Genomic DNA, 27,992 nt, shown 5'->3' on the forward strand with positions numbered 1-27,992 from the left:
ACCATGAAGACCCATGCGAGTGAGTATTGTGTATCTAACACAGTGCTGTCAATAGCACGTCAACTGGGCAAAGGTAAACTTCACAGGGAGAGTCACAGCTAATTATATTTCAGTTGTGCAAATAAAGGAAGGCCGTTCAGTCTACGTTCTTCGTCTTTTGTCCAGCTTGTGTAAGCTAGTGGTATGTTTCTTCTGAACAATCGAAAAGCTTGAGAGCTTGCTGAAGTGTTATTGGAAAGGGTTTCGGCTGATCAGGGCCTACGTGCTTTAAAGACTGCCCAGATGGATGTTTTAGATGAAAATGAGGCCTTGCAGCAGTTTTTTGAAGGTAAGTCTTCCACAATTCAGAGGAAGTTGTACTATATTTTGGAAAATTTTTCTTCTTGTTTTCACCATGCAAAAAGTTATGTTTTACATAATCATTAACTGTCAGTCCTGATTTGGGGAATAATTTTACAGATTTCCATTAAACTAGATTTCAATGCCAGTGCATTGGTCGATGAGAAGGAGCTGAGGCCTATAGATAATCAACAACAACAACAAAATGAAATTTATAGCGTGCCTTTCACGTCGGGAGGACATCCCAAAGCACTGAGAGAAGAGATGGGAGATTAAACTTAGGGAAAAGGGAAATATGTTGGTGAAAGATTAACTCAAAATGTTTTTATTCTGTTGTAAAGTACATCAGAAATAAACCTACAGGCCAGTGAAAAACGGGGTATGACTTGTGACTGCTGCTGATGAAGCAGAAAGCAGAAGTACAAAATAATAAAGAATTGTTTCTAGGTTGTACTTGAGGGAGGTGGAAGGAAAATAGAGTGTTCCAAAATGAAAGTGAAACATCGCAAAACCTGCAGCCAAAATGGCTGAAATAAGGAAATGGAAACGAACCAAAAGTCAAACAAATGTTTGAAAAGACAGAAGGAAATAAAAAAAGTGTGAACTCACATAAAAGGCAGCTGAGTTTAACTAAAAAGAGTATTATAGGAACAACAACAACAAATTACATTTGTATTGTGTCTTTCACATCGGGAGGACATCCCAAGGCACTGAACAGAGAGAGAGAGGCAAAGGATGATTTGTAGCAGAAAGCAGCAAGTGGAATCCACAGAAATGTTTTATCTTTGCTCAACACCAAGTTAAAGGTCAAGTAATTTTTCATGGGAGTTAAATCATTTGAGGGAAATAAACAAATAAACCATGTTAAATATGGAATATGAATAAGCCATGGAAGATTTCCCCCCAGTGTATACCATGTGCATTATTGCATTCCATGGAATGTCCCCTGATTGATACGATAATCTGAGGAAACATGGATCATTGCGAAAAATTCACAATCATCCTTTGATTTCCATGAAGCCGAGTGTTCTGATGTTTCTGTTTTCTAACCTTTTCCATTTGAGTTCATTTATGAGCCTTTATATTGTCTCACCACCACTGAATATTTACCTGACTACTGTTTGCCACTATCATTATTCCCAGCAACTGGAAAAGAATTATAAAACCCCTAATGCTTTACAGGAAAATGTGTACAAGTGTGTGTGTGTGTGTGTGTTATATTTGGGATATACAGGAACAGATTTTATGTGCTTTTTTAATAAACTAAAGCAACCTTTTCCAGCTGTTTTGAATCACAATATATTATAAGTGATTTTGAGTTGTTCAAAGCAAAGCTTGGTTATTGTACTTCTTATTAGGTCAAGACATCTGTCTCGAGAATCCTTTGGTGGACACTAGTATGCTGGAAGCCTATATTGGCATTGATTTAGAACCAGGAGCTGTGTAAGTATTATCATTTCCTAGATGACTTATTAAAATGGCATTTGTAGTGAAATTACTAACTTTTTTAAAAAAAATGTCAACTTACCTCTAGTTTTAATTATGATTTGAGTTTAGATTTCCACTGATGCTGCTACATGCTTAAAGAAAATAGTTTTTAAATGTGTTTTCTTATCAGGATCATTTTATTCTCTAGTTGTCTGTCTAAATTTCTTGTTTTGTCTCCTTGCTCGAAGCCAAATGCTGGATCCATGGGTGTGAACACTTTAGCATCTGTTCAAGTGTCCCCTTCATGCTTGAGCTGAAACAATTGGGTTGATAATATGATTCACTAACTGTTTGCCATTTCCACCCAATATTTTTGCTAACTGGTAAGCTTAGAATTTGTAAATTCCCATTTGATAATCAAGCCATGAATCTCTCAACAATAATAATAATCATCCTTGCAATTTATATAACGCTTTCCAGGTTGGGAGGAAGTTTCAAAGTGCTTCAATGGATTCTACTGTAAAGTGTAGTAACTGTGTATTTTGTAGTAAAGCAGTGAATTTAATCAGCAACTTGAATTTAGTTTGCAATATTACAATTTGATTCCATTCAAAGCATCTCAAAGACGTGATAAGGCGCTATATCAAATGCAAGGATTATTATTATTATTTTCAGTAGATTATTCAACCATGAAAACCATCATTCCCTTACCTCAGTCCGAAGTTACTGCACAACAGTAGAGCAGGAACCTCTGGTAGAGGCCGGTAATCAATACAGATTAGGATTTAAACCTGGGATCGTCTTTGTCTTTATTTCTCAATTCTGCTCTGCAATTTGTTTTGAATTTAGTTCATTAAAATGAATATATTGAAGTATAAAACTTGCGTTTTTGTAGTGCATTCATTGTAATGAATTCATTGCATTGGAAGTAACAATAATGTCTTTTTATGTAACACAGAGCTTTACCAGATTCACCCCCAGATTCTGGATCTGAGCGATGGTCTCCCTCCCAGGTGGCAAGTATGTGAACCCTCACTTCATTTCTAAATGTTGCCATATAATAACTAGTGTGGAGTTGAACCGTGGAATGGTAGAAATCTGCAGTAACAGCAGGAAGCCATTCAACCCATTGTATTAGTGTCGGAGTATTATGTACGCGCTCAGAACAAAGCCTTTGAAATGGCAAGAATGTGAAAAATAAAGCTGGTATGATCTTGATACTCTGTGGCATTTTTTAAGGAATTGTCACTGGTAGGGACTGAACTCAAAGCGGGTACTTTTGTCCCACTTCCAGAAATGTTAAAAACAGATTTCTACAGATGAAGCAATGCTATTTGTTTCAAATCTTTGGATGATTGAAATAGTATGGAAGTAGGAATCTATTAAGTAATAATCATACAATGTCTTTAATTTTCAATTAATAATTCTGTAAAATTGGCAAAAAAATTCTGTAAAAACTGCCTAAACAGTGACCGCTTGGAGACTGCGGATGAATTCGCCATTACCTTTATTATCATTATTATTATTATGGAAGGGCAATTTATGACTTTGAGACGTCTCAAAGTGCTTCACAGAATATACTGTAAAGTGAATTGACTGCATATTTTGTGGGCGAAACAATAATAATAATAATAATTCTTGCATTTGATATAGCGCTTTTCACGTCGGGAGGACATCCCAAAGCGCTTCACAGAACACACTGTAAAGTGAATTGACTTTTTGTGGGCGAACGCGGCAGCCAATTGCGCACAGCAATGTCCCACAAACAGTCGTAGATTGAAAATGACCAATTTATTATTGTTTTTGGTTTTTGGATATAATATAATATAAAGACTAATACAGAATTCATATAGAATGAATTGCTATCAACATATCCATTATTGTAGCATGCGACTACCAGGATGGTAGAAGGCAAACCAGATGGACTTTTTTTCATCCAGCAATTCCTATGTTCCCACCTTCCTAAATAAGGAATCTAAGTGGAAACTCCTTCCTAGAACCAGAACTACATTGTGCTGACTCGTAGCAACTTTGCCCTTAAAATACATCTTGTCAGAACGATTTGGCCTCACATAATTCTGGATTCTTTATTCATTTGAAGACAATCCAATTTGAAGACTCTGCTGTTTAAATAATTGTAAATATTGCTTTGAATTTTAGCTAATAAAAATGCCTTGTGCTCTTTTGCCTTCTTGTGCAACTAATCCATCTCAACTGATTCTTCCCTCCAGTCTCAACCTCTAAATAAAGTATAATGTTTACTGGTTCTAAGCCTCTCAATCTGGTGCGTTGTTCTTTGCTTCTCACTGGCTTTCTGTAGTTTTCTTTTCACTGCTCTTTTACCTGTACCTTACCAAGTTCATTCTGGAAATAAAGAACTCCGAGAACTGTGTTTCATAGCTCTTGACACAGAATCTACCTGTTGCATACTTTTTGGGAACTGCACTCCCACACTCCAATCCACCTTCACAATTCAATTCCTTTTAACTCTCCTATTTTTCTTTCTTATCTTTCTCTGTCTGGAGTTGCACTGGTCAGCTGGCTTCTCTCTAACACAAAGCTTGTTTCGCAGTGACAGAAGGTATGCAGTATAATGATACCACTTTTGACCATCTTAAATCTTCTCTTGATCTTCCCTTGTATCACAGCTTCTAGAAGCATTTGAACCAACATGGTAGAAAAGCATTGTATTAATGTGGTGCGCTAACCTCCCATTCCTCTCCAAGCTCCTGGAATGAGTTCTCACATCCCAGCTCCGCTCCTTTCTCTCTCGCCATTCCCTCTTTGAACCCCTCCAATCCGGCTTCCACGCTGCCTACAGCACGGAAACAGCCCGGGTCAAAGTCACTAATGACATTCTGAACATCTGTGATCAGGGCTCCCTTTGCCTCCTTGTCCTCCTCAACCTCTCTGCCACCTTTGACACTGTTGACCACGCCATCCTCTTACACCGCCTCTCTGCTTTAGTCAATCTTCACGGATCTGCCCTTTCCTGGTTCGGTTCCTATCTCTCTCACCGTCTCCACTTCGTTGCCTCTAATGGCTTTTCCTCCAGCCGTTCATTCTCCTCCACGGTCATATCTGGCGTCCCCCAGGGCTTTGTCCTTGGCCCTCTCCTCTTTAATATCTACATGCTCCCACTTGGTGACATCATCCGCAAACATGGGGTCAACTTCCACATGTAGGCGGATGACACCCAACTCTATCTTTCTGCCTCCACCCTCAACTCCAGGAGCACTGCTGTCCTGACAGACTGCCTGTCAGACATCAAGTCCTGGATGAGGGTAAATTTCCTACAGTTGAATGTGAACAAGACTGAGGCCTTCCTGATTGGCTCGCGCCAGCGCCTCAGCACCTCCATGGCTGCACACTACAACTCACCAAGCCAGTCAGGAACCTAGATGTCTTGTTCGACCCTCATCTGTCTTTTCTCCCCCACATTCAAGCGATGACCCGCTCTGCCTTCCCTCACCTCCGGAACATCGCCCAACTCCGCCACTATCTCACCCCTTAGGCCACTGAAACACTTGTTCATGCCTTCATCACTTTCAGGCTCGACTATGCAAACACCCTGCTTGTTAGCCTTCCCAACTCCTCCCTCCACAGGCTGCAGATAATCCAGAACTCTGCAGCCCGTGTCCTCTCCCGCACCAAACTCCGTGACCCCATCTCCCCCACTCCTTATCCTTCACAGGATCCAGTTCAAGATCCTGGTCCTCACATACAAAGCCCTCCATGGCCTCGCCCCCCCCTACCTCTATGACCTCCTAACCCCCTACCAACCCGCCCACTCCTTCCGCTCAGCCGGCTCCGGCCTGCTCCACGTCCCCCGACCCACCCGCCCCACCATTGGCGGGAGAGCCTTCAGCCACTCTGCCCCCAACCTCTGGAATTCCATCTCCCAATCACTCCGCCTCACCCCCTCCTTAGCCTCCTTCAAGTCCCGCCTCAAAACCCTCCTCTTCGACCATGCCGTGGGCCACCCCCTTTCCCCTCCCCTCCCTTATCCCCCAACCCCAGCTCGGGTCTGACATGCTGTACGCTGTCCAGCGCCTTGGGACGTCCTCCCGACGTGAAAGGCGCTATACAAATGTAATCTTATTGTTGTTACTGAAATACTTCAATATTTTATATAGATGTGCAGAACGGTGGCAAGTGGACAACTGGAATTAATTCCCACATTGCTCAAATTTCTTCAATGGGCCATCATAAAGCTCCACTTAGACTCAATGAACTTGTGCTGCCTGCTCACTCTAGTCTACCAGAACAATACAGACACAGTGGACTTCTGGACAATTGTATGAAACCTGATGTGTCTGTTGTTTCCAGCAACAGTACAGTATCTTCCAGCTGCTTGGCTGCACCAAACCTTCCTGTTCAGCATAGATCCAATCACCAACCTGAGTGAGTCACACCTACTATTTTACTGCCCTTTGTTGGATCTTAGGATGAATTACACTGTGGTGACTCACCTTCAACTCAAACTAAAACAAGCTTCATTGGTGTCCTTCCTCATTCCAGCACCAAACACGCTGGTGGGAGGAGGAGACATTTATGTCCTGCAATAAAGCTAAGGTTGGAAGACTTGAGAAATATACACAGTAATACCAAAATAATCATGGGTAAAAAGCATTGATTTGTTAATTTGCTGTGTGGTTCACTTTCCAGTTCACTTTTGAAAGAACATTAAGATGGTACTGAATGTGCATTTTGTAATTCCTCTCTCTGAAGACCACAACAAATTTTGGAATTGATCAGATAGATCACAAACATCTATTTCCACTTCGATGCAGTCCTACGCATGTACCGTCTATGAAAGATGAAATATGGACGTGCATTCCTTCCCTGAATTCTTGCAAACAAATCTGAATCCACTCATTGTCATCAACTTGAAAATTTGGTTTAGTTTACTGCTCCTTCTATTCCAGAGAGAACCCACAAGTTTAAGTGTTATGATTTAGAATAATCGTTCTCTGATGATTGAGTGATCAATTTCAGTTTAACTTTGTAAATTTATAATTAACTTGCAGTCTCTTGCTACACACATCTCACTATGAGTAACATTAAAATTCCTTAAAAAAATTAATTTGCAGAGGTTCAATTGGTGAAAACACATGGACCTCAAAATGTTCCAGGGATATGTCAATTGAATTCACGCACTAAAATATTAAGCTTATCTACTAAAATATTAAATAAAGTATCTTTCAACACAAAATCATATAAGTTGAAATTCATGGTAAACAGATATTCTCCCCCCCCTAACCCCAAACACACATAATATTCATGATAATGCAGCATTTTTGATAGAAAGTCATCTTCTGTGTTAAAGGATTTTGATTCAGCAGCCAAAAAAGTGCAAGTATTCAGACACTTGTGAGAGCACCCCTGATTGTATTTGGAATAATCTTCAAGACCAAGGAAGTTATGGTAGGTTCGTCCTGGTTCATCTTTTTAAACTGTTTGTCCAGGTAAATCAAAGATCTAATTACGTTTAAATCCCGATCAGTGCCAAATGGAAATATTGTTGGAATAGGATTTCCATAAACTATGGAAAGAACAGCAAATTGAATCTTGTTGCAGCACATATAATTTTAAAATGTTCCTCTTGTAATAATCTACGTCCTTAAGAGTCATTAGCAGAACGACAGAGTGCCACTTCTGTAACGGCTGCTTTACTTGCTAAATGTACTGCTTGCAGGACCTCACCATGTTGAAATCCAAAGGGTAATTGTGCAAAAGTCTCCACAGCACTAATCGAACAAGTACTAATCCTCAACTTGGATCTGCTGATTTATACAAAAAACAATTCTGTGATCACAACAGGATTCCAAAATGGACTTGGCCATCTCTCTACAACTCTGGCTCATTAATTTGACTTAGAAGCATAGAATGCCCTCAAACTTGACAGCTTAAAACCAACATTAGGCAAGATGGTCTTTCCTGGACAAATGCCTTTAAATTTAATAGCAGTTATTATTGATATTTTGATAGGCACTTGCTCTTGTCAAAGCAATACAGATTGACTTTTACATATAGCAGAGAAGTGGAAAAACAAACTGAGTATAATCAAGCCTGATAAAAATTGAATGAGAATTATTTTATTTAAAAGCTTAAGATTTAACGAATAGATATTTGCCCCTTGTGCTGCACATGATCTACACAGACCCAATGCAACATGATATCCATTCGTAATAGGCTGGCAGCAAAGTAATGCTTTACACAAACCTCCTGCTTGTTCAATGCCAATATTTATGCAGAGGAGTGTGAATCTAGCGCTGTAATCATGGAATCCTAGCATCTAATAATTGTTTTCTCCTTGCAGTAAATTCGGGAAACTACAACAGAGAAATGTATGGTTATGAGACTGAGAGCCAAAATGGAGCTTCGGTAGACCAGGGCTGTCAATGTTTAAAATGGCAACCTTTCCAGCACAGTCAATGGCAAGCTATGCATAACAGCAGCTATGTTGAATTGTAAGTGTCCATTAAAAAGATTGTGTTTTTTTTCCAACAAGCTTAAATAATACTCTGGCATTGTGCTTTTAATCCAAAAGTCATGATATTTGGTGGGATACTTTATCCCATTTATTGTGATCACTTCAAGGAGACTGAATACCCCCTGTAGTTTACTCATTTTTAGATATAACTAGATATTAGATATTTAGATATTTTCTGACAGAATGCTTCAAATATTCTTCATGGTTTTACTTTTGTGAAACCATTTCAAAGTTATTTTTTGGTAAATAGGATATAAATTGTGATGATGAAATTGTCTGGTTGTGGATAATGTTTGTCTGTGATTTGTTTTAGACATACTCCTGGCTTCCAAGTAAATGCAGACAAAGGATTTCATTTTTCAACAACAGACGATTCATTTGTTTGCCAAAAGAAGAATCACTTTCAGGTCACAGTTCACATCGGGATGATTGGACACCCAAAATATGTCAAAACACCTCTAGGCCTTAAACCAATTGAAATGATTTTCTTGAAAGTATTTGGTGTAAAAGTAAGTATCAGATTTATGTTTCCTTCCTTCAGCTTCACTTTAGGGTCTCATCATCTAATGTTTAAGTCTCACTGAAATGCCTCAATCACACAGACAATGAGTCTGTGTGATTGAGGCGCCTTAAACTGAAATGGTGACACTTCCTTTCACATGGAGTGACCATCAGCAATCACAGCACAAATAAATAGCGGGGAAGGATTTTTAGGTGCACTTTTTAAAAAAAACTAGTTCATCAGTCAGCAATTCTCTTTGGTTTAAAAGTTTGTGAGGATGAAATTATTAAAGACTAAAATAGTTATGTTTAGAATTAAGTGAACTCCGGATACCTTAACCCTGGCTTAACTCATCACGGTCACTTAAATCGCCTTGTTGTCAATTGGCTTAAAACTGCCAATATTACATAGAACCCAAGATCATTCCTTAAATTCCATTACAGTTTGCTCCTAAATCCGGCTAATTGTTTAATACAAAACCATACCATATCATCAGGGAACAAAAAGGATGCAGATGACTGCTAGAGGAAGGAAGTACTCACCTTTGTAATGTAGCTGTTCCTGACTGATTGTCTTATGAATTATGCTTTTGTTTTTGGTAGTAATTGAAATATGTACAGGTCCCTTCCTTCTGTATTTAATTTTTGATTGTAAGCTTCCAGGTCATCAGCTGCTCAAACGATTGTTTTTGATGTTCAGTATGTGTCCAGGCTGTGTGTGTGTGTGTGTGTGTGTGTGTGTGTGAAGCGAAATGAATGGACTGGGAAAGCTGAAATCAGTTTTGGATAAACTGATTTTGAACTAGATTTGGTCTGAAAATGCCACCAAGATTCTGTTTGCAAGCCAGTGTCACTTTATACCTCACATTTTATGGCCAGCATGTGGTTTCTAAACTGGGGAATTGATTTGGTAATGGGAATCCTTAATAAGGAATCTGATTTGAGTAAACAAAGGCTCCTAACAATAACTAGAAGTAGATCACACTGTGCTATGCTCTGATGTGATGTATTTCTGGAGTGGAGTTCCTGCAGCTCAGTGGGGATTTCTTATTAAGAAATGTTGAAAATTGGACCTCTGTGTTTATTTACACTCAAAGATCACTACGGTAGCCTTAACTTTCTCCAACTCAACATCGACAATCCAAGGCTATCCCACTTGGCTCTTGCAAACAAATCCCCTCAGGCACTGTCTGTATTGACTGTATTTTCTTTCTACCCAAGGCTGAAACTACAAATCAGGTAATCACCATAGAACAGTCTCAGTCAGACCGCAGCAAAAGACCTTTCAATCCTGTCAGGTAAGTTGTCAGCAGATCATTGGAAAGAATTTAATCGCTTGAAGGTGATTTGCCAACAAACATCATATAAATGGGAGCTAAGGCAACATAGGTTGCCATGGGTGGGGGGGGTAGTTTGGGAAAGAGTGTGATAAAGAGAGTGTGTGGGAATCGCGTTAGGCTCACTTCATTGTTTCTGAGCTGTCTTGTGCGGTACCAAAAACCTGGAAGCGACCATTTTAAAATGCCATTAAAATGGCAGGTTCTGCCACTTTCTCTTTGCACCAAGGTAAGCATACTTAGCACGGCAAATATGTTTTCTATTTTCCTGATTTGGTGCAATCTGGAGCGGGGAGTATAAATCAGACTTCCTGTGCTACGTCGCTTAACTGCTGGGAACAGACCAGCGTCAAGTCTGGTACGTTGTGTGCACACAGTGTAATAAATGCTTAGTAAACCTATCCTTTCCAGGCACCGGAGCTATAGCCTCGAGACGTTTATGTTCCTGTTGTACTCAATGAGTCTGTGTGATTGAGGCGCCTTAAACAATGGGGTATATTGAACATAAAGTGCCTCAGACACTCTGACAGGGTCATGCTGACCCTCTGGAGTTTCCTCCAAGACACAGAATAGCAGTGTATCTGTATACAATCCTGGGATACATGCACTTGATCCTGCTTACGCAAGAGGAAATGTACTGTTTCTGCTTTTATATTGGAGCCAGCACAGCACTACTGAAGTTCCAGGCCCATGTAACATACAACCAGACACCACCTCCTGCCTGGAGAATTTACAATCTAATGGAGGAGAAGCACAGGAAGTAGTTATTCTATGTGATACTGGTGTTGAGCTGCAATTTTAACATTGACTCAACACAAAAACTACATTGATTCAATGTTAGATGTGCTGTAAAACAGCACTGTACTGTTCTTTCCTCCTTTTCACCAAAGAGTCAATTCCTGTTGACCCAGACTCAATAGTGCAGTTAATGGTAATAATAATAATAATAATAATCCTTGCATTTGATAGAGCGCTTTTCACGTCAGGAGGACGTCCCAAAGCGCTTCACAGAACACACTGTAAAGTGAATTGACTGTATATTTGTGGGCGAACGCGGCAGCCAATTGCACACAGCAATGGCCCACAAACAGTTGTAGATTGAAAATGACCAATTTATTATTGTTTTTGGTTTTGGAGGGATTATTATTAGGCATGTGGAGTAAGGAAACTTGCCCAAGGTTTCGCCCTGCCTGGAAGTGGTACCAGTGGGCAGGACAGTCAATTGGAATGCTGATGCTGATAGAAGACTTGTGTCTTGAGTATTTCACAACATAATTACTACAGGAGTCCTGTAGCGCAATGGTTAGAGCACTCGCCTCACAAGCAAGAGGACCCGTGTTTGATTCCTGGGCATGGCAAAACCTTAGGCAAGTTTCCTTCCTCCACAAGGCTATGTTTACCTACCAGTAAGTAAGACCTGGTTGTTAGTCGATTGGCAGATTGCTTTCTGGGGGTAGCAATCCTTAAAAAAATATTTGGTCACTCATTCCATAAATGTTTGTGGAACACTACTATGCGCAATTGGCTGCCTTGATTCGCTCACAAAATATACAGTTAATTCACTTTAACAGTATATTCTGTCAAGCACTTTGAGATGTCTTGAAGAAGTGATAAGGCGCTATATCAAATGCAAGGATTATTATTATTAACTAACTTACTGAAAACATTCGAGTAAATTGCCGGTGGTCTGAGGGTTGAGCTTTTGCAGCGAGGATAACAGACATATCAGTAAAGTTGAAGACATGAAAAAACATATACAAGGTAGTTTTCTGTGTATTACAAACGAGGGAAATTTTAGACAAAATATCGATCCCACCACATTTTGTAAACGGTTTGTTTCGTATGGTCAATGCAGGTTTTCAACATTTTTTCTTTTAAAAAGGGTTGACCTCCCAGGAGATCAAACCACTAAAGTCACTTTAGGAAGATTACACTTTAGTGAAACAACAGCAAATAACATGAGGAAGAAAGGAAAACCTAACCCCGATCAGAGGTATAGTACCATAATTTGTGTATTAAAAAGATGTGTACCATTATACAAAGTAATACGAATAACACTCCATATAACAGTGGGCTTTTTCGGGGATATTATATGTGAAATACTGCATTAATTGTTAATAAGTTTACTTCCATCTCTGAAAACCTGATAAAAGAGGATCGTTGTTAAAAGCTAATTGAGATTGCTCTAACATCTCTTGTCTCTTCTGTCCCTAGGTATTTCATGCTTGTGGTCGCCCTGTACACAGTCAACCAGAATCAGAATTATTTATTAGTTGCTCATGTGTCTGAAAGAATAATTGTACGGGTGGGTGAAGTTCAACTTCATTGTTTTCTACCACACTGTTGTGTCACCTTAACGTAGAATAATAGCATATGAATCATGCTACAACACATTAAGGGTTTGAGCTGTTGTGAACTGCACAATCTAGCTAAGATTTACTTTTTGATCTCTTCATAACCTACTGAAGCTGCACCGCTGTAATAAAATGAATGAAACAGTGGATGTTTGACAGGGACAGAGAAAATCCATTTTGAAAGTATGGTTTCCGCTGGAGCTAAGAAAGGCACAGCTCAAGTGATGGAAATTGTTGGCAATGTGGAATCCTTAGATTTAACAGATCAAACTGTCGGTGAACTGTATTCCTTCTAATTCTGCTTGGCAGTCATTGGAATTGGTTAAAACCATCTTCTTTTTGCTTCAGCAAATGAAAAAGAAAGTTTCATTTTGTAGAAAAAACTCGGAAATAATTGTTTTTCTAACACTGAGTAAAGGCTGTCGCATGTGACTTCTTTCAGGCTTCAAACCCGAGTCAGTTTGAGAATGACAGCGAGGTGGAGTGGCAACGAGGGGTTGTTCCCAACACAGTAGTCTGCCATGGTTGCGTGGGAATCAACACTGATTCTCCGGACGAAGCCCTGGTTGTGTGTGGCAATGTGAAGGTCATGGGGACAGTCATGCATCCTTCGGACAGGCGGGCTAAACAGAACATTCAAGAGGTGAGCAGAGCCTAATGTTCAGTCACGATGCATGGTTTAGTATTGTAACATATTGGGGTCTAATTTGCCATATTTGCAAAACGATTGATTGCAATTTCAGAAAGCTGCCAAAGCATGAAAATCACCTTGACAGAGAAACATCCTGCCTAAATAATCCTAACCCCTTCTCCTGATAGCCTTCTCAATTGACACACTGGGAAGCTGGCCAGGCAGGTGACATTTGGTTTGTAAGGTACTGGCTTTACTCTGATGTCTTGAGCCAGAATGGTCAGCCACTAATGGTCAGTGTGATTGGCTTCTTGGTGATGCTGTTGAGAAGGTGATGGGTGTCTACCTGCAGCACACCAAGGGACCAGTCAATGTGTTAATAAGTTTGACAAAATCTATGCATGTGTTAATCCATTCACAACGTCGCAATATTTCACTCCTGGGTTTCTGTCCAATTATTAAATATTTGTGAGAGCCTTCGCTGCTCAGTCAAAATACACAGTGTAACATTTCTTTTATTCTGTACATTTATTCTGTTTACCCGGCAGGTCGATACTACTGAGCAGCTCAAACGGATAACACAAATGAGGCTAGTGGAGTATGACTACAAGCCCGAATTCGCATCCCAAATGGGAGTAGATAATCCCCATGAAACAGGTACGCAGTGTTCGTGTTCTTGGCACTTCAATAAAAAAATTGGAACAGACTTGAGGACTGGCAATGTAGAGGACGGCTAATCAAGGACGAGCTGAACAGTGAGGTCACTCCAAAGAGGCTTTAGGCTGTGCCTGTTCCTCCAGTGCTGGGCACTTTCTTTCCCTCAATCAAAGTTGAGAAACTGATGGACCGTGATCCCATAAAGCATTTGGGAGATTTATTACTTGTGTGTTGTGTTTGGGCAGGATCACCAGTTGGACAATTGTCACGTCATATTGGAATGCTGGTGGTGCACTGAGCACTCAAACACTCTTTTTGATGACTCTCATTGTTTCTGCTGAAGCTTTTATATCAAATTAATGCAGGATTACCTTTATTAAAATGTCTCTGTGTTTTGTGTGATGCTGGTCTGTTTTGTTTTAAGCTCTCCGAGATGCTACCTCGCACAAAGGGACTGTATAAATAAAAATTGTTGTTTTTATTCCTCCCCAACACTCTCTTATTAAAACAACTTAAGTATTTATTTTGATCTTTAATAGAGAATAAAATCAGCAATTGACGATGATGTGCAACAGTTACCTTTGCATTGATAGTCCAGTGGAAGTCACAGACATTTCTAAGCATGATGTTCTTTAAAATGTAAAATAGCAGATGGTTAGAAAAGTAATAGGATTTATCTGAAATAGAAACTTGCAATCAAATCTTTGAAATATCACAAACTTATTTTAACTTATTATCTTAACTTACTTAATATCATTGATAATAAGATATTAAATATTACTGTTTTTACCAGTCAGGGAAGTTTTTTTTAAATGATTCTTTGCTTTAAACAGGTATTATAGCACAAGAAGTGAAGAGCATCTTGCCCTCAGCTGTAAGGGAAGTTGGAGATGTGACTTACACCAATGGCGAAAAGATTGAAAACTTCCTCATGGTTGACAAAGTAATAGGATTTTTTCTTTCAGATATTTGTGAGTTGTTTATAATGTGAAGTATTCAACAATATATGTTACTGTATATACTCCCCCAAAGCAATTTATAGAGATGCAGTCAGGCCTAAGTTCATTGAGAGATATTGGGCATAGGAAGGAGTTGACCAAAAGCCCCTGTCGGAGAGAGAAGCTTTTAGAAAGCAGTATTGAACAAAACGAGAGGGTGTGAGACAGAGGGATTTTGAAAGAGAGTTCCAGAAGGTAGGGTAACGTGGCTGAAAATTCACCTGCCAACGCTGGGAAGGGGGACTCAGTGCAGCAGGCCTGAGTTAGCAGAGTGGAGGTTATGTGCATGTATCACAAAGTATTTGGGACAAGGACGTGCAGGCGTTTTAAATGTTACCGGTGCTTGCCTTCTCAGCACTCTTTCCCTCTATTTTATCTTCTTCCTTATTCACTCTCTCGTTGCCTCTTTCTAACTATTTTTCTGTAAAGTGCTCAGAGACATTATTCTACATGAAGGGTGCTACATGAAATACAAATTGTTTTTGAATGTTTCATTTGCATGAGGTCCCAGATACTTATGCCATTCATTTAAGACTCCAGGAGTGAAACACTTGTCCTTAAGGTGTGTAGTCCAAGGTTAACGTGGTCAAGTCACTGCAGATCTTCATGCTCCTACACAATGTTTAACATGACAACTGTGAGAAAATGATTCCGTCCACTCAAAGCGCTCCAGGACACTACCCTGGGTGAAAGTTACTATATAAATGCAAGATGTTGTTGTTCCTTCATTTCTGGTTTGCAATTGTACCTTGCATTTCTGCAGTCTGTATCTTTGTCAGATGTAAAAAAAATATTTTTTTCTTTTTTGTTTTGTGCAGGAACAAATTTTTATGGAAAATGTGGGGGCAGTGAAAGAACTGTGTAAATTGACAGATAATTTGGAAAACAGAATCCAAGAGTTGGAAGCCTGGAACAAGCGACTTGCCAGGTTGAAGCGAATTGGCAGTCTGAAATCCACAATAAGTGAGAAAAGTAGCATAAGGTCTGTGTATTTTCACTCTGTGTTCTGCACAGTGCTCTGAGACTGTTGTCGAGATCTTGTTCTGTGGTTTGCATGACTCAGTGTGTAAAGGCATTGCCTGAGCCAGAACAAAGCAGAAAGGTTAGATCAGTAGTGTGTGTTGAGTTAGCTGATGTTAATAATAATAATAATAATATTCTTGCACTTGACACAACACCTTTCTCATCGGGAGGAAATCTCAAAACACTTCACAGGATTTACTGTGACAGTGTGTTTCTCAGTGAATGCAGCAGCCAATTTACACACAGCAATGTTCCTCAGACAGTGATGAAATGAATGACCATTCTCTTAACGTCCACCAATCTCTTAACAGAACTTCAATAAGTAAGGGTACTACATTTTTCCTTGGTGTTCCTCGGCTAGGGGAGAGCAAAGATCAGTCAGGAATTCTCACTGCTAATTACTGACCCAACTACAAAATGCACATCAAGGAGTTTGGTTAGAGTAAAATCAGTGATGATCCCCATGATTGAAAATCCAACAACACTTACTGTACAGACTCACCATTGAACAACAGCCATTTTCATAAGACACTGGAGGGCCGCTTTACATGGGAACTGACTCCAGCATGATTCAAATGGTTGTTTATATCTTCCCCAAACGATAACTGTCATGTATCAGCCCAAATATTATTCTCTGATGGTGAGATGTAACTGTTTGTGGGATACTGATGTGCGCAATTGGCTGCCGCATTTCACTCACAAAACACACAGTCACTACACTCTACAGTGAATCCTTTGAGATGATATGATAAAGTGCTACATTAAATATAAGGATTATTATTATACATTATATGAATACTGCCTATTAGCATTATTCAGAATCCGTGGACATCATAGGTGAGATCTGGTACAACCAAGCGGAAGGTGTGTGAATGATAAAAAAAAATCCTTACATTTGGTAAAACGCCTTTCACGTCAGGAGGTGCCCCAAAGCGCTCCACAGGATTTACTGTAAAGTGGAGTGACTGTATTTTGTGGGCGAACAAGAAAGTGTATTGTGTCCTGCCCTCATCCAATGGGCACCCACATCCATTTTCCTTGAGGAGTCACTGGACAGGAATAGGGAAACAGGAGTTGATTGTTCCTTTTCCTTTATCACCCAGTGGTTCTGAAGCCATTTGTACCTGACTGAGATTAGCTAACTCAGCACAGACTAGGTATCAAGCTTGCAATCTTCCAGTCCAGTCTGTAGGGCTTAGTGCTGATTTGACTTGCTAGATCAACAGTAGGCAGAGTTAGTTGACTTGTTTCCAACATCAAAAACTATGGACTTTTAAACTACAGTTTAAAGTTTAGACAGCTGGCTGCACTGGTTGCATTTGTGATGTTGAAATAATGTGAGGTTAGCTCACATCTTGTATAGGTTAGTTTTCAATCACTCTGGGAGGTGCGCTATATAAATGCAAGTTGTTGTTGGAGATCTTTAACCTGGTCACACAACTTTAGCACTAATCGACCTTTCAAATGGTAATGGTGCAATCTGAAGCTTGGGCTGAACCAATAGAAGTTTGCTGTATAACTGGGCCATAAATGAGACAAAAATGTTTTGCTATTGATCAAGTTTGAAGAAGGTCTAAATTAAGATTTGTTTCCTTTTTTTTAGTGTATTTCCTATGAAGGGTAACATGTCACCACCAAACAAACCTGGTACTGCCAAGCGAAAGGTATGTGAATGACAAAAGGGGAGTTGTAAGGTTAAGTCAGTTTTGTCAATGTCATCTGAAATGAGCTGGTGACAACAGATGCCATGTTTGTCGCTGAACAATTTTTACACCATCTGCATTACCTGAAATCTTATTACATATTTAAGCATTTCCCTCAGCATCATTGTCATTTTTCATCCCCAACTTGGGCCCAACTGGTGAGATTCCTCAGCCCTGGATTATTTTGTTTGCCTGTCCTGTGACTGTCTGTATTAAATCCATTAAATATTGTTGGATATTTTATTCTTCTGGCACTCCAAATCTTTAAGTGTTCTTTCTCTCCACCTGGTGTTGCCTGGGCTAAGAGTCTGCTGTCTACTACTATGGCCTTTTCTGTGTTGGGTGTTGGGAGTCACCAAAAAACAGTCTAGAAAAATGTCTGCATGAACATCCCGCCCCCCACACTCTTGGTTTTCCTTCCTTGCAGCAACTTCCCTCCTGTATAAACTACAATGATATTAGGTTTTATGTTACTTTTGCTGGAAGTTAGCCTGTTAAGTAGCTTCCTCGTTATATGTGTGATGATTTTGTATGGTGTCGTGCTCACCAACACAACCTAATAGAAACCTTCAGCAGTGTCATGGCCTTAAGTCTTTCCAGAACTCCTCAGTTGATAATTCCTCAAGTGCTCATGATATCAGAATGTTGACTCCAGTAGTGATTTGTATTTGTCTAGCGCTTATCACATCAGGAGGATGTTCCATTGCGATTAAAGTGACTGACAACATCAAATTTCAGAAATGTTTGATTTCTTAATGTCCAATTCAGGCCTCGGTTGTCCAGAGGAAACAAGCCTGTTCTCTGCGGAAGATTTTCCATGCTGTAACCATGACATTACTCACTCTCATGGCGTTCTGGTAAGCATTCTGGTAGATGTAAATTATGTAGCCTTTTTTCTTTCTGGCTAGTAGACAAAACAGCTTAGTGTAAGTTAATTTCTAATAAATGTATACATTCTTCATTGAATGAATCAATTTTTTTACCATCTAAAATTGCAGTTTTGCCATTTCAAACATTGGCAAACTTCCAAATTCTCCTCTGTCAATACAAACATTGTCCTAATATGTTACTCCACATCCTTTTTCACAGCAAAAATGTTAGTGAACCAGTAGACATGCAGCGTCACAGCTAATGGTTGCCCAGATGGGAAAATATCCTATATAATGTGAAGGAGATAACCTTCCCTCAGACTGTGGCATCTTCTTGCATAAACAGGGCCATTGAGAACATGCTGTGGTTATGTTCCTTCTTTAAAATAAATTTAGTGAGTGGTGCAGAGATGAGGGCTATTTTTGTGTCCCTCTTATCACTGGACTTGTTTTGATAAACCTGCTCAAATTTGTATTGCCCTGCCCACAATTACAGGAATGTACACAAGATACAAGCCACTTATTCTTGCTTGAGCTCCCAGTGGCAAAACTAGTTTCCTTGTAAAACACGTCATGTTAAAAACATGTTAATTGCCTATTGAACGTGGAGAAGATGCTCCTGTGTCCTTTTACCCACCCCAGCCCAGACCTATATCCTCTCTACAAGATACTTCCTGGTCCTTCTTGTACATCTGGTTTGCTGTGTTTCTGGAAATTATTCTATTTAAATAGGAGATTTAAGAATGCAGTTCCATGAACCACGTTTTAATCTGATTTTAACAACAGAACAATTTAAGATGCTAGCAGGTTGAACAGGTTTATTGTTTCAAAGCATCTATTCGCTGCTCGGAGAATTTACTGCATGTAAATATCAAGTGTTTGCTAACCCCATATCAACCTGTCTGCTCGCTCCGCTCAGCAGGTTCCGGCCTGCTCCACATCCCCTGCCCAGCCCGCCCCACCATCAGCAGTCAGGCCTTCAGCTTCTCTGCCCCTCCGCCCTTTGAGATTCCGTGCCGCAGTCCTTTCGTCTCACTCCCACCTTTGCCTCCTTCAAAGCACATCTCAAGATCCTCCTTTTCAATCACGCATTTGGTTACCCTCTTACCCTACCCGCCTTCCACCTCTCCTGATCCTAAACCCCTGCTCGGATCCAAATCCCTGAATGTCCAGCCCTTGGGTCTTCTTCCAGACGTGAAAGGCGCTTTACAAATGTAATTTGTTGTTGTTGTTTACTGTATGAAAACTAACATTTACCTTTTTAATGGCAGTGTTATGTTGATATCTGCACTTTACATACTAACCTTGAGTGAAGAGATAAATGATAATCACGACCACATTAACAGGTAAAACCTTATTAAATTGTTTTGCGACCTACTTCCAATTTCTGCTGTATTCCATGGAGTATGTTTTTTTTTGTGATAGTTTAATGGCTAGGGTTTTCAACAAAAAATAATTTCACCAATTTTCTCCTTTCCTGGAGACACTAACTCTTCACAGGCACCCTCCAGTACCAGAGCAAGTCACGAGGGGCAGGGAATTATCTCAAATAGCTCCTCTTAACCCTGCAAGCCAAAGCCCTAATGGGTAGGGTGGTCCAAGCTGGATAAGCAGCAGGATAGCTTGCCAGACAGCGATATCAAAGGCAAGCTATGCGGCTTTAGCTGGTTAGACTCCAGCAGTACCCCAGCACACAATCTGGGGTTCCCAAGCCTTGGCTGTTCTTAACATGCACCTAATACTTTCCAGAATGAGATAAGCAGGATACATCCCTCCAGTGAGAGTCCACATCGCATTCCAACAATCGAACTCTGGGATTTCCATGTGTACGTGGAAATCTCAGCTTGGTTTGGATACTCTTAAGCATGGTGACGGGTTTTCTGCATGTGTTAGACAACCGGCTGACCTAAAATAAGAAAGAACAGTGGCTATTCTTCATGTACGAGCCCAGATAGGATTTTGACGCTGGAGGCCTGGCCTGATCCTTTTCTCACCTGACATGCACATACGTGCATTTTCTAGCTGGAGTGCAGTGAATAGTGATCAAGGGGGAGGAAGTCTGGTCAACGTTTATTCCAGGAAGTTTGAGGCAAGTCATAGCAATTCAAGTGTTGCCCTGGGTCAGATCAGCTAACTCAGGGGCAACTGTTAACTGTGCCTTCAACCCACTGTTCTGGTCTGTGTGACTTGTTGTTACACCATGTAGGCCTTCATCCAATTGTATCATTTGGGGAACATGCAATTGTTTATTTTGCTGTTTATTTTCTTCAAAGCAAAGTCAAATCAGTGGTTCTCACAGCAATTCTGTTCTGTTACAGCTCTAATCCAAATCCCCTTACAACAGCAGAATATACCACTTTTTCTCCACACACATCAGGTAAAGGAAGAGTTCTTTCAGCTAACCAAGTATAGTAAGTATTTGATATCTGCTGTCCTTTGCTTTACTTACATTCCCTTAAACCATTTTATTCTGCAGCAGAGAATGCAAGTTCACTTTATACAACAGCAGTCGGTGGTACTGGAGTGCCTGAAATAAGCTTCTGTGATATCCTGCCTTGTGTCAACATACACTGTTGTCTGCCTCAATCACAAAGAAAAACCCTTCCTAGTCACCACAGGAAGTTGAATATAATTGAAGGTCAGCCTTCAATTGAAGGGCAAGAGGCTTTGCAGCAAGGTAAGCCTTTAGGAGTGGTAGTTGATTTTGCATGGCCAAATATTTTGGCTCCTAATGTAATTTGTGATCTTTTTTCTGCTGGGGGGGGGGATAACTCATGGGAGGTGTTTAATTGCAATTTCATTGCAGTGGTTCTCACGAGCAATACCAGCTGATGCATTTCAAAGTGCACTATATGATAAAACATCATCTACTCCTGTTGCATTACAGCGATCTCTTCAGTCACTGGGCTATCAAAAGCCATTGACACTACTTATCCCTGCCCTTCCCACTTAGTTACGCAATCCTTACTTAAGGAAAGCACCTTCATCAATTTGATAGCCTGCACTGTGGAATTTTACTGATTAGATAAGATCAATTTTGGTTGTTACAAATATGATAAACAGTGTGATGTTGACAGGTTACAATGCTCCACAAAAGATCCTGTGGCACCATTCAAAAAGAGAAAATAGTTTCTCCCGTTGTTCTGGTCAACAATCTCCCAGATAAAATTGGCCTTCACTTCATGGCTGTTTGTGGAACCTTGCTGTGAGCAAATTGGCTACATCGTTCACCGACAAAATACAGTTATTACACCTATGAAGGACTTTCATGTCCCAAATGTGTAAGGGGCTATATCAAATTGCAAGGGTTGTTATTGTTTATTATTGACAATGAAGTAGCTGGGATGACAAAATAGGTCATCCTTGTATAAACACCACCTGCAACTGGATTTAATACATGGGTTTCACTGCGTTCATTTTGGAAGCAACTATTAAGATATTAAATTCTCTTTCAGAGAAGAAAGACAAACAAATATCAAATATGAAGGCGAGATTACAAAGTGACTGTAAGTACAGTTATTATACTGTGACCTTGAATAACAAATTGACTTATTATTCGGGTATTTTTGGAGCTTGCTTTAAGAATGATAAAAATTCTATGTTATATTCCTCTGCTAATTATGACTTTTCAATATATGAACTGAAATGATTTTCTCAGATCCAACTTTATTACGTAAGTATAGCTGTTGGGAGTCGTATAAATTTAGAAACACAGACTTGCAATGGAAACATAATGCTGTGTAAGTTGTTTGGGTTTTAGGAGATCAAGTGGTTTGGTTTATTAGAATATTATCTAAATGAGGTTGCACTGATTTTAATTTCTTTTTGGTGTCAATAGGGTTTGATACGTCTGTTAGATCAATACAGATTATGGAAAGTCAGCAAGTTATCGACCAGCGTTACTGCATGAAAAACAATGACAGTGGGTTAGTTACTTTGAACATACTTATAAACTAGTTCATTTGAAAATCAGTGGTTATAATTGCAATTGATATTATATGAAAAGTAATTTTCTAATTTATAGTTTAATCTCAGAAAGTGATCAGTTGTGTTATTCTATGCTAGACAACAACAACAACAAAATTACATTTGTAGAGTGCCTTTCACTTCAGGAGGACATCCCAAGGCTCTGGACAGTCAGGGGTCAAGACCCGAGCATGGGGGAGGGTTGAGGGAAGGCAGAGAGGTTGGAGGGCGACTGAAAAGGAGGGTCTTGAGACCGGCCTTGAAGGAGGCATGGGAGGAAATGAGGCGAAGGGACTGTGGGATAGAGTTCCAGAGTGTGGGAGCAGAGAGGCTGAAAGCCCGGCCACCGATGATAGGGAGGGTCAGGATTATGTGTCACAATTATTTGTAGAATTGACCCATAGTTTACATACAATTGATTGCCAATTTTGGATCTATATTAGGCCTTGATATTGTACCATAGTGTTCTCATGGAGTCATCTAGCCCTTAAACAAGGCGGCCCTGCTTAATGAAATATCATTATACCGCACTGGATTTTGTAATTACATGTTCACTGTAGGAGTAAAGTATGTAGTTAGTAACACAAGGAATGCATTATGAAAAGCTGCAAACTTTACCCCCTAGTTGTGCCTGTTAAAAGTTATATCACTGCTGTGGTACAAGTAAATTAGGGCTGGATAACTGAGGTTCAAACACAACTTTTAGCGGACTTTATTCACCCTTGTTTATAATGGCTTTTAAAATTGCGGAATAAATGTAATATCCAGTGCTCGTATCCTCAACTTTTATTGTTTTAATAAACTCTTGTTATTTTACTACTGAAAATATTTGTTTCCTTATTCTTCAGGCATGGCAATTATAGTTACATAATTCCAATCAACAAATACACTCCACTGAATATGAGAATTACTTTGCAAATCAGGTAAGTACAGTTGTATGGCAAAAACTTTTAAGTGATAACCATCTTGTGACAACAAGTAAAATCGTTTACCTTATTCACTTCTTAATGTTGTAAACTCCCAATAAACAGACCTGCACTAATACCAGAAAGCAGCACATTAAATTAAATTACACACCTGCCTCAACCAATGGGCTTGCATTCAATGGGTAAGAGCTGTATACTGTATAAATCTGGTTGCTGGGACATTGGTTTACACCTGAACCATCTCCAGATAATGCTTTTGGAATCAAATCGGTGCTATCAACTGCAGAAGAAAACCAATTCTACTATTCTGAAAAACAATCAAACTTAAACTTAAAGTAAGCTTAAAAGTTCGAGGGCTACCTAGGAAGATTTTAATGTGAGAGAGTCAGTTATTCTCCCAGGTGATAAAATGGAGTTAAAATAATGGACTGGCAGGTGGCATCAGTTAGCGAAGCTCTGTGTGTGCATTTATTCAAGCCAGTGCAGAGCTTTCCTCAGCCCCTGGTGGGAGGACTTCTTAGTGGATAAATGCTCAGGCTTCCCGCCCCCATTTTTGAAGTGATGCTGCAAATCATACAGCTATAAGAAAGGGGATTAGGTTAATCTCAATCAGATTTAATATTACATTTTTACCTATTCAGCAACCCAAATCAAGTCTACTTGATTAAATTAATCCAAAAGTATCTGGCTTGCATAGATTTTTTTTAAAAACACATGTTTTCTATTAATTTGAATCAGTTTCAGCACAGCTGAAGAACATTACCTACAAGGCAGTGAACGCTACTTCTATAAACTTCTGTTGGAATTACATCAGAAATGAATTCATGTGTAAATTTGTTTGCCCACTGCTCAGTGGCTCACATGACCTACAGTCAATTAGCTTTATATCCTGTGAAGCACTTTGAGATGTCTCAACAACATGATAAGGCACTATATCAAATGCAAGGATTATTATTACAGTGTATATATATATATAATGGCACAAAAAGGATCAGGAAAATGCCAGTTAAATTGCAAGTAAATTTTAGAGTTTGATTCTGTTTTAGAATAAGCCTCTAATGTATTTGAACCTTGAGATGCTGAATTAAGTTACAGGAAAGATGTCTGTGTGTAGTGTTTGCGTGTCGCATTTTATAACAACATGAGCAATAAAAGGCCCCTGTTTTTAGAATGGGAAAGAAAAATAAGCAGTCACACAAACAGTCAGACCAAATATATTACAGCAAATGGATACACTTACAAGAGCTGCAACCTGATTCTGAGCATTTGGAAGCAGCCACTGCCATTCATGAAGGTACTCTGCCTATACCAGGGTGTGATTGCACTGATGGAGAACATTGCCCTCTGTCAGACCCCATATTCTCTGCCTTTCAGCAGCTATTTAAACCTCATATCTTAGCTGTTTTAGCAGTATCTACTGTGATGTCAATTTTTACCTTGCCCTATTCAAATTTGAATTCTTAAAAAATAAACTGTACCTGAATTTGATTTTTTTAAAAAAGAAAATGCAATTGATCTAAATTCCTGATGGTTTGAGGTAAGAACAGGAACTGAATCTTGCATTTGGTTCATTTGTATTCTCTAAACAAGGTGTTATTTTGCTGAGCTTTTTGGAGGGGTGGGTGGGGGGGACAATGGATTCTAAACACATTGATATATTCCTTGTTTATGCTGATACAATGTAATATGGGCCTCCATAAATCAAATGGTTTGAGAATAGCTGAAACCAAAGTGAAGGGAGCATGAATCCACACCAGGAATCGGGCACTTATCCAGAAAATCATCACATTAAGAGAATTCGTTCATGGAAACCAATGTACTTCTCCGTGTTTAATATTTGTGTTGTTTCCTTGAGTTACAACGAGTGATATGGCTTGAAACCAGGCCATTTGACCCAAGTTGTCCGTGCTGGCGTTTACACTCCACACGAGTCCCCACACCTCATTCCCCTCACCGATTGACAAGAGGAAAGTTTACTGTGAGCTACCTTATTTTAGCAGGGTTGGGTGGGGAGGTGCTACAATTGGGCTTAAATACCCCGAGTTACATAAGAGAAACTAAGCCAGGAATTCCTCTCCTGAATTCCAGTCTAGGAGATACTATCCCGTTATATAAATGCCAGTTGTTGTTGTTGAATCGTATCTGCTGACTCCTGCATTGGGTATGTGTGTGGACATCAGAAGCAGACAATCAAATATCCTGTAAGCTTGCATTTAAGGGTCATGCATGAATAATCGCAGGATTTGGGAATTTCTGGAGAATGGCTGATGCATTAGAAACTGTACTCCAGCAAAAGGGAAAAGGAGTTAAACTCTTTCACTGGAGAAGAAAATTAGTTTTGAAGAAAGAAGTGCAACTGGTTTATTCCACACCCAAATAATTTCCATTCATAGATGATCTATTATAATTGCAACTGATATAAAAGTTAGGAGAATGTAAAATTGTTTTTTGAACAATGCATTCAAAGAAGTGTTTTCAAAACTGGTGATGGTTTGACAGTAAAATATTACAGTGCAACACTGAAAATTGAATTTTTATACTTTGCAGCACTAAGGCAGCTTTGATTGTTTACAAGTGCACAACAATCCCTGGGAAGACATGTCTAAGTACAAGCATCATAAGAGACTCATCACAGGAAATGTCTCAGGTAATGTCATTCTGATGCTCAGTGCAACACGCGGTAGATGACGCGGCTGGTTTGGAGGAGAATCCTTTTGTGTGTGCTTGGCTTATATTTAATGACATGCCTTTTTGTGGAATTGAGTTCTATGCATCTTGGTATAGAAAGTGCTACATAAAGCTGTGCGATAAATCTGGAACACTCTCCCCCAAAAGGCTGTGGATGCTGGATCCATTCGCATCTTCAAGACTGAGGTGGATAGATATTTGTTAGGTCAGGGTATTAAGGGATACGGGGCAAGGGCAGGTAATTGGATTTGAGGTACAATTAAGGTATGAATTTATAGAATGGCGCAACAGGCTCGAGGGGCTGAATGCCGTACTCCTGTTTCTATGTTTCTAGTTGTGATTAATTATTATTCAGTGCAAAATATCAGCAGAGGAGCATTCTCAAAAGTTATGTCATTTTATTCCCTTTCTCCCCGCCACGCCCCCCACCCACCGCTCTCTTTTGCTCGCTCACCAACTTCGCCCCTCCTATTTTCTGGGATCCCTGTGCCATGCATTGTTGCCTAATGGGAGGATACATTCTCAAATTGCTACTAACGTCACTCTGAAAGTGGGCAGAGTGTTTAAAGAGAAGAGCCTTGAATAACGTGACAGCTGATTTTCTCTCCTATCCTGGGGGACAGCCCTTGCTCAGACTGTCCACAACCAGGAACTCTCCCTGTAACTCTTCCTGGAAAACCTTCTTAACAGTTAGCCGCTGACCTGCCCAAACTCAGCTGGAAAAATGTCAGAGGAATACACAATCTTAACCATTGTGTTACGTTATAATGCCAATGACAATCTGTTGCAGAGTAATAAGCACTGGAAAATAGCCCCGCATTGGAAGTGCATAGGTTTTCTCAGCAACCCCGCTCCCCACCCACCCCCTGCTAGGGTACCCACTTTGTGAGTGCTTTGAGGTATCCTCTAAACTTGAATAAATGTAAATTGTTGTTTTATTTGCTGTCTACGTCATCACCTATTGGTTTCAGATTTCTCAGTTTGTGGATACACATTATATTAAATGCTCCACTGTGGCATTTAAATAAAGAGCCTGAATGTATTTAGTCTTTTCCTTCTCCAAGATTACAGAGTATTAGGCAGCGGGTCATTAATTGGGAAAACTTTCCCATTTATGTTAGATTTTATATCAAATAATTGTTGCGCTTTTATAGACTTTATTTAACCCCTTCCGCTGGATTTGCAAATGTTCTTGCAGGGATATTGGCACTTTTGGATTCTGTCTGTTGCACATCTCCATGAATGCAAATACCACTTCCGTGCTGCCGCACCGGTAAGATCATAAGCAATTAACTTTAAAACCTATTTTATTTCTGGTGCAGCTTTTCAGTACTAAATGTAAAATGAACTACGTTACAGCTCTTGTTGAAATGAAACTATGAGTCTGAGTCAAAGCTTTATCTGTTTAACTATTCGGCATTCTATGTTCCACAGGGGCTGGCAGACTGCAGTACTACTCAACACTTCGCTGGGATACTCTATACAGATTACTACTTTTACTTTTATCGGCAATGCGGCTGATTCAGGGGAGAATCCTTGTGTGCGTGCTTGACTTGCAGTTAACAACGTGCCTTTTGGTGGAATTGAGTTCTGTGCATCTTGTGGCTTGTGTGTTCCATGTGTAGCGTCTTTGTATTTTCCTTTTTGTGTTTTCCAGCAACTTTTTTATAGTCATTCGAGAAGAAAATGCATGTTATCATTCGAATAGTTTCACTTTTTATGAGTCCTGTGTCATCTGTCAATGCTTCTTTTCTGTCTAACAATTCCAAGGTTTCAACAGTCCAGCAGCATCCTGGCCTGGACTGTATAAAACAATACATCACATGGAAGAGAACTATTTACATTACAAAGAGAACCTCTGCAGATTAAAAGAGTTAACATAAAATATTTAATATTTTTTACTTATGTAAAATTGATGAATGAATGGTAAATATGAAGTTGAAAAAATCTGTAGACTCTGAATGGTTTATTGCACTCTGCGCTAAATAATATGTTGTTTTAGTCTCCATTGCTTGAATATTTATAAGTGCTTTGGGATGTCCTCTCAACATGAAAGGCAAATATAAATTGTATTGT

General features: G+C 39.7%; 1 protein-coding gene across 2 annotated transcripts; it reads left to right on the forward strand.

Moving 5' to 3' along the window:
* Positions 1-27,870, forward strand: LOC103185318 (myelin regulatory factor like). 2 transcript variants are annotated; one of them, XM_007903749.2, is made up of 25 exons: positions 1-328; positions 1,698-1,782; positions 2,726-2,787; positions 5,904-6,171; positions 7,097-7,194; positions 8,090-8,240; positions 8,577-8,772; positions 9,986-10,062; positions 11,984-12,094; positions 12,316-12,406; positions 12,898-13,098; positions 13,635-13,743; positions 14,577-14,686; positions 15,560-15,723; positions 17,368-17,428; positions 18,236-18,324; positions 19,608-19,682; positions 20,655-20,713; positions 20,813-21,013; positions 21,792-21,842; positions 22,175-22,262; positions 23,151-23,225; positions 25,776-25,875; positions 27,115-27,189; positions 27,351-27,870. In XM_007903749.2, exons 1-25 carry the CDS (start codon positions 283-285, stop codon positions 27,435-27,437), a joined length of 2,730 nt encoding a protein of 909 aa, XP_007901940.2. In that variant the 5' UTR covers positions 1-282; the 3' UTR covers positions 27,438-27,870. The 2 variants fall into 2 exon arrangements, with proteins under 2 accessions (XP_007901940.2, XP_042191926.1); XM_042335992.1 differs by having other exon boundaries at positions 20,816-21,013.
* Positions 27,871-27,992: the final 122 nt, after the last annotated feature.

This window comes from Callorhinchus milii, unplaced genomic scaffold (assembly GCF_018977255.1).
Source record: "Callorhinchus milii isolate IMCB2004 unplaced genomic scaffold, IMCB_Cmil_1.0 Scaffold5, whole genome shotgun sequence".
Classification (NCBI taxonomy): domain Eukaryota; kingdom Metazoa; phylum Chordata; class Chondrichthyes; order Chimaeriformes; family Callorhinchidae; genus Callorhinchus; species Callorhinchus milii.

What these genes read in the sequence shown, in the direction of transcription:
- LOC103185318 (XM_007903749.2), top strand. Translation starts at nt 283, where the DNA reads ATGGATGTTTTAGATGAAAATGAGGCCTTGCAGCAGTTTTTTGAAG. An exon ending in AGTGAGAAAAGTAGCATAAG is followed by an intron (nt 15,724 to 17,367) that starts GTCTGTGTATTT and finishes CCTTTTTTTTAG; the next exon opens with TGTATTTCCTATGAAGGGTA. An exon ending in CTCACTCTCATGGCGTTCTG is followed by an intron (nt 18,325 to 19,607) that starts GTAAGCATTCTG and finishes TTTTAATGGCAG; the next exon opens with TGTTATGTTGATATCTGCAC.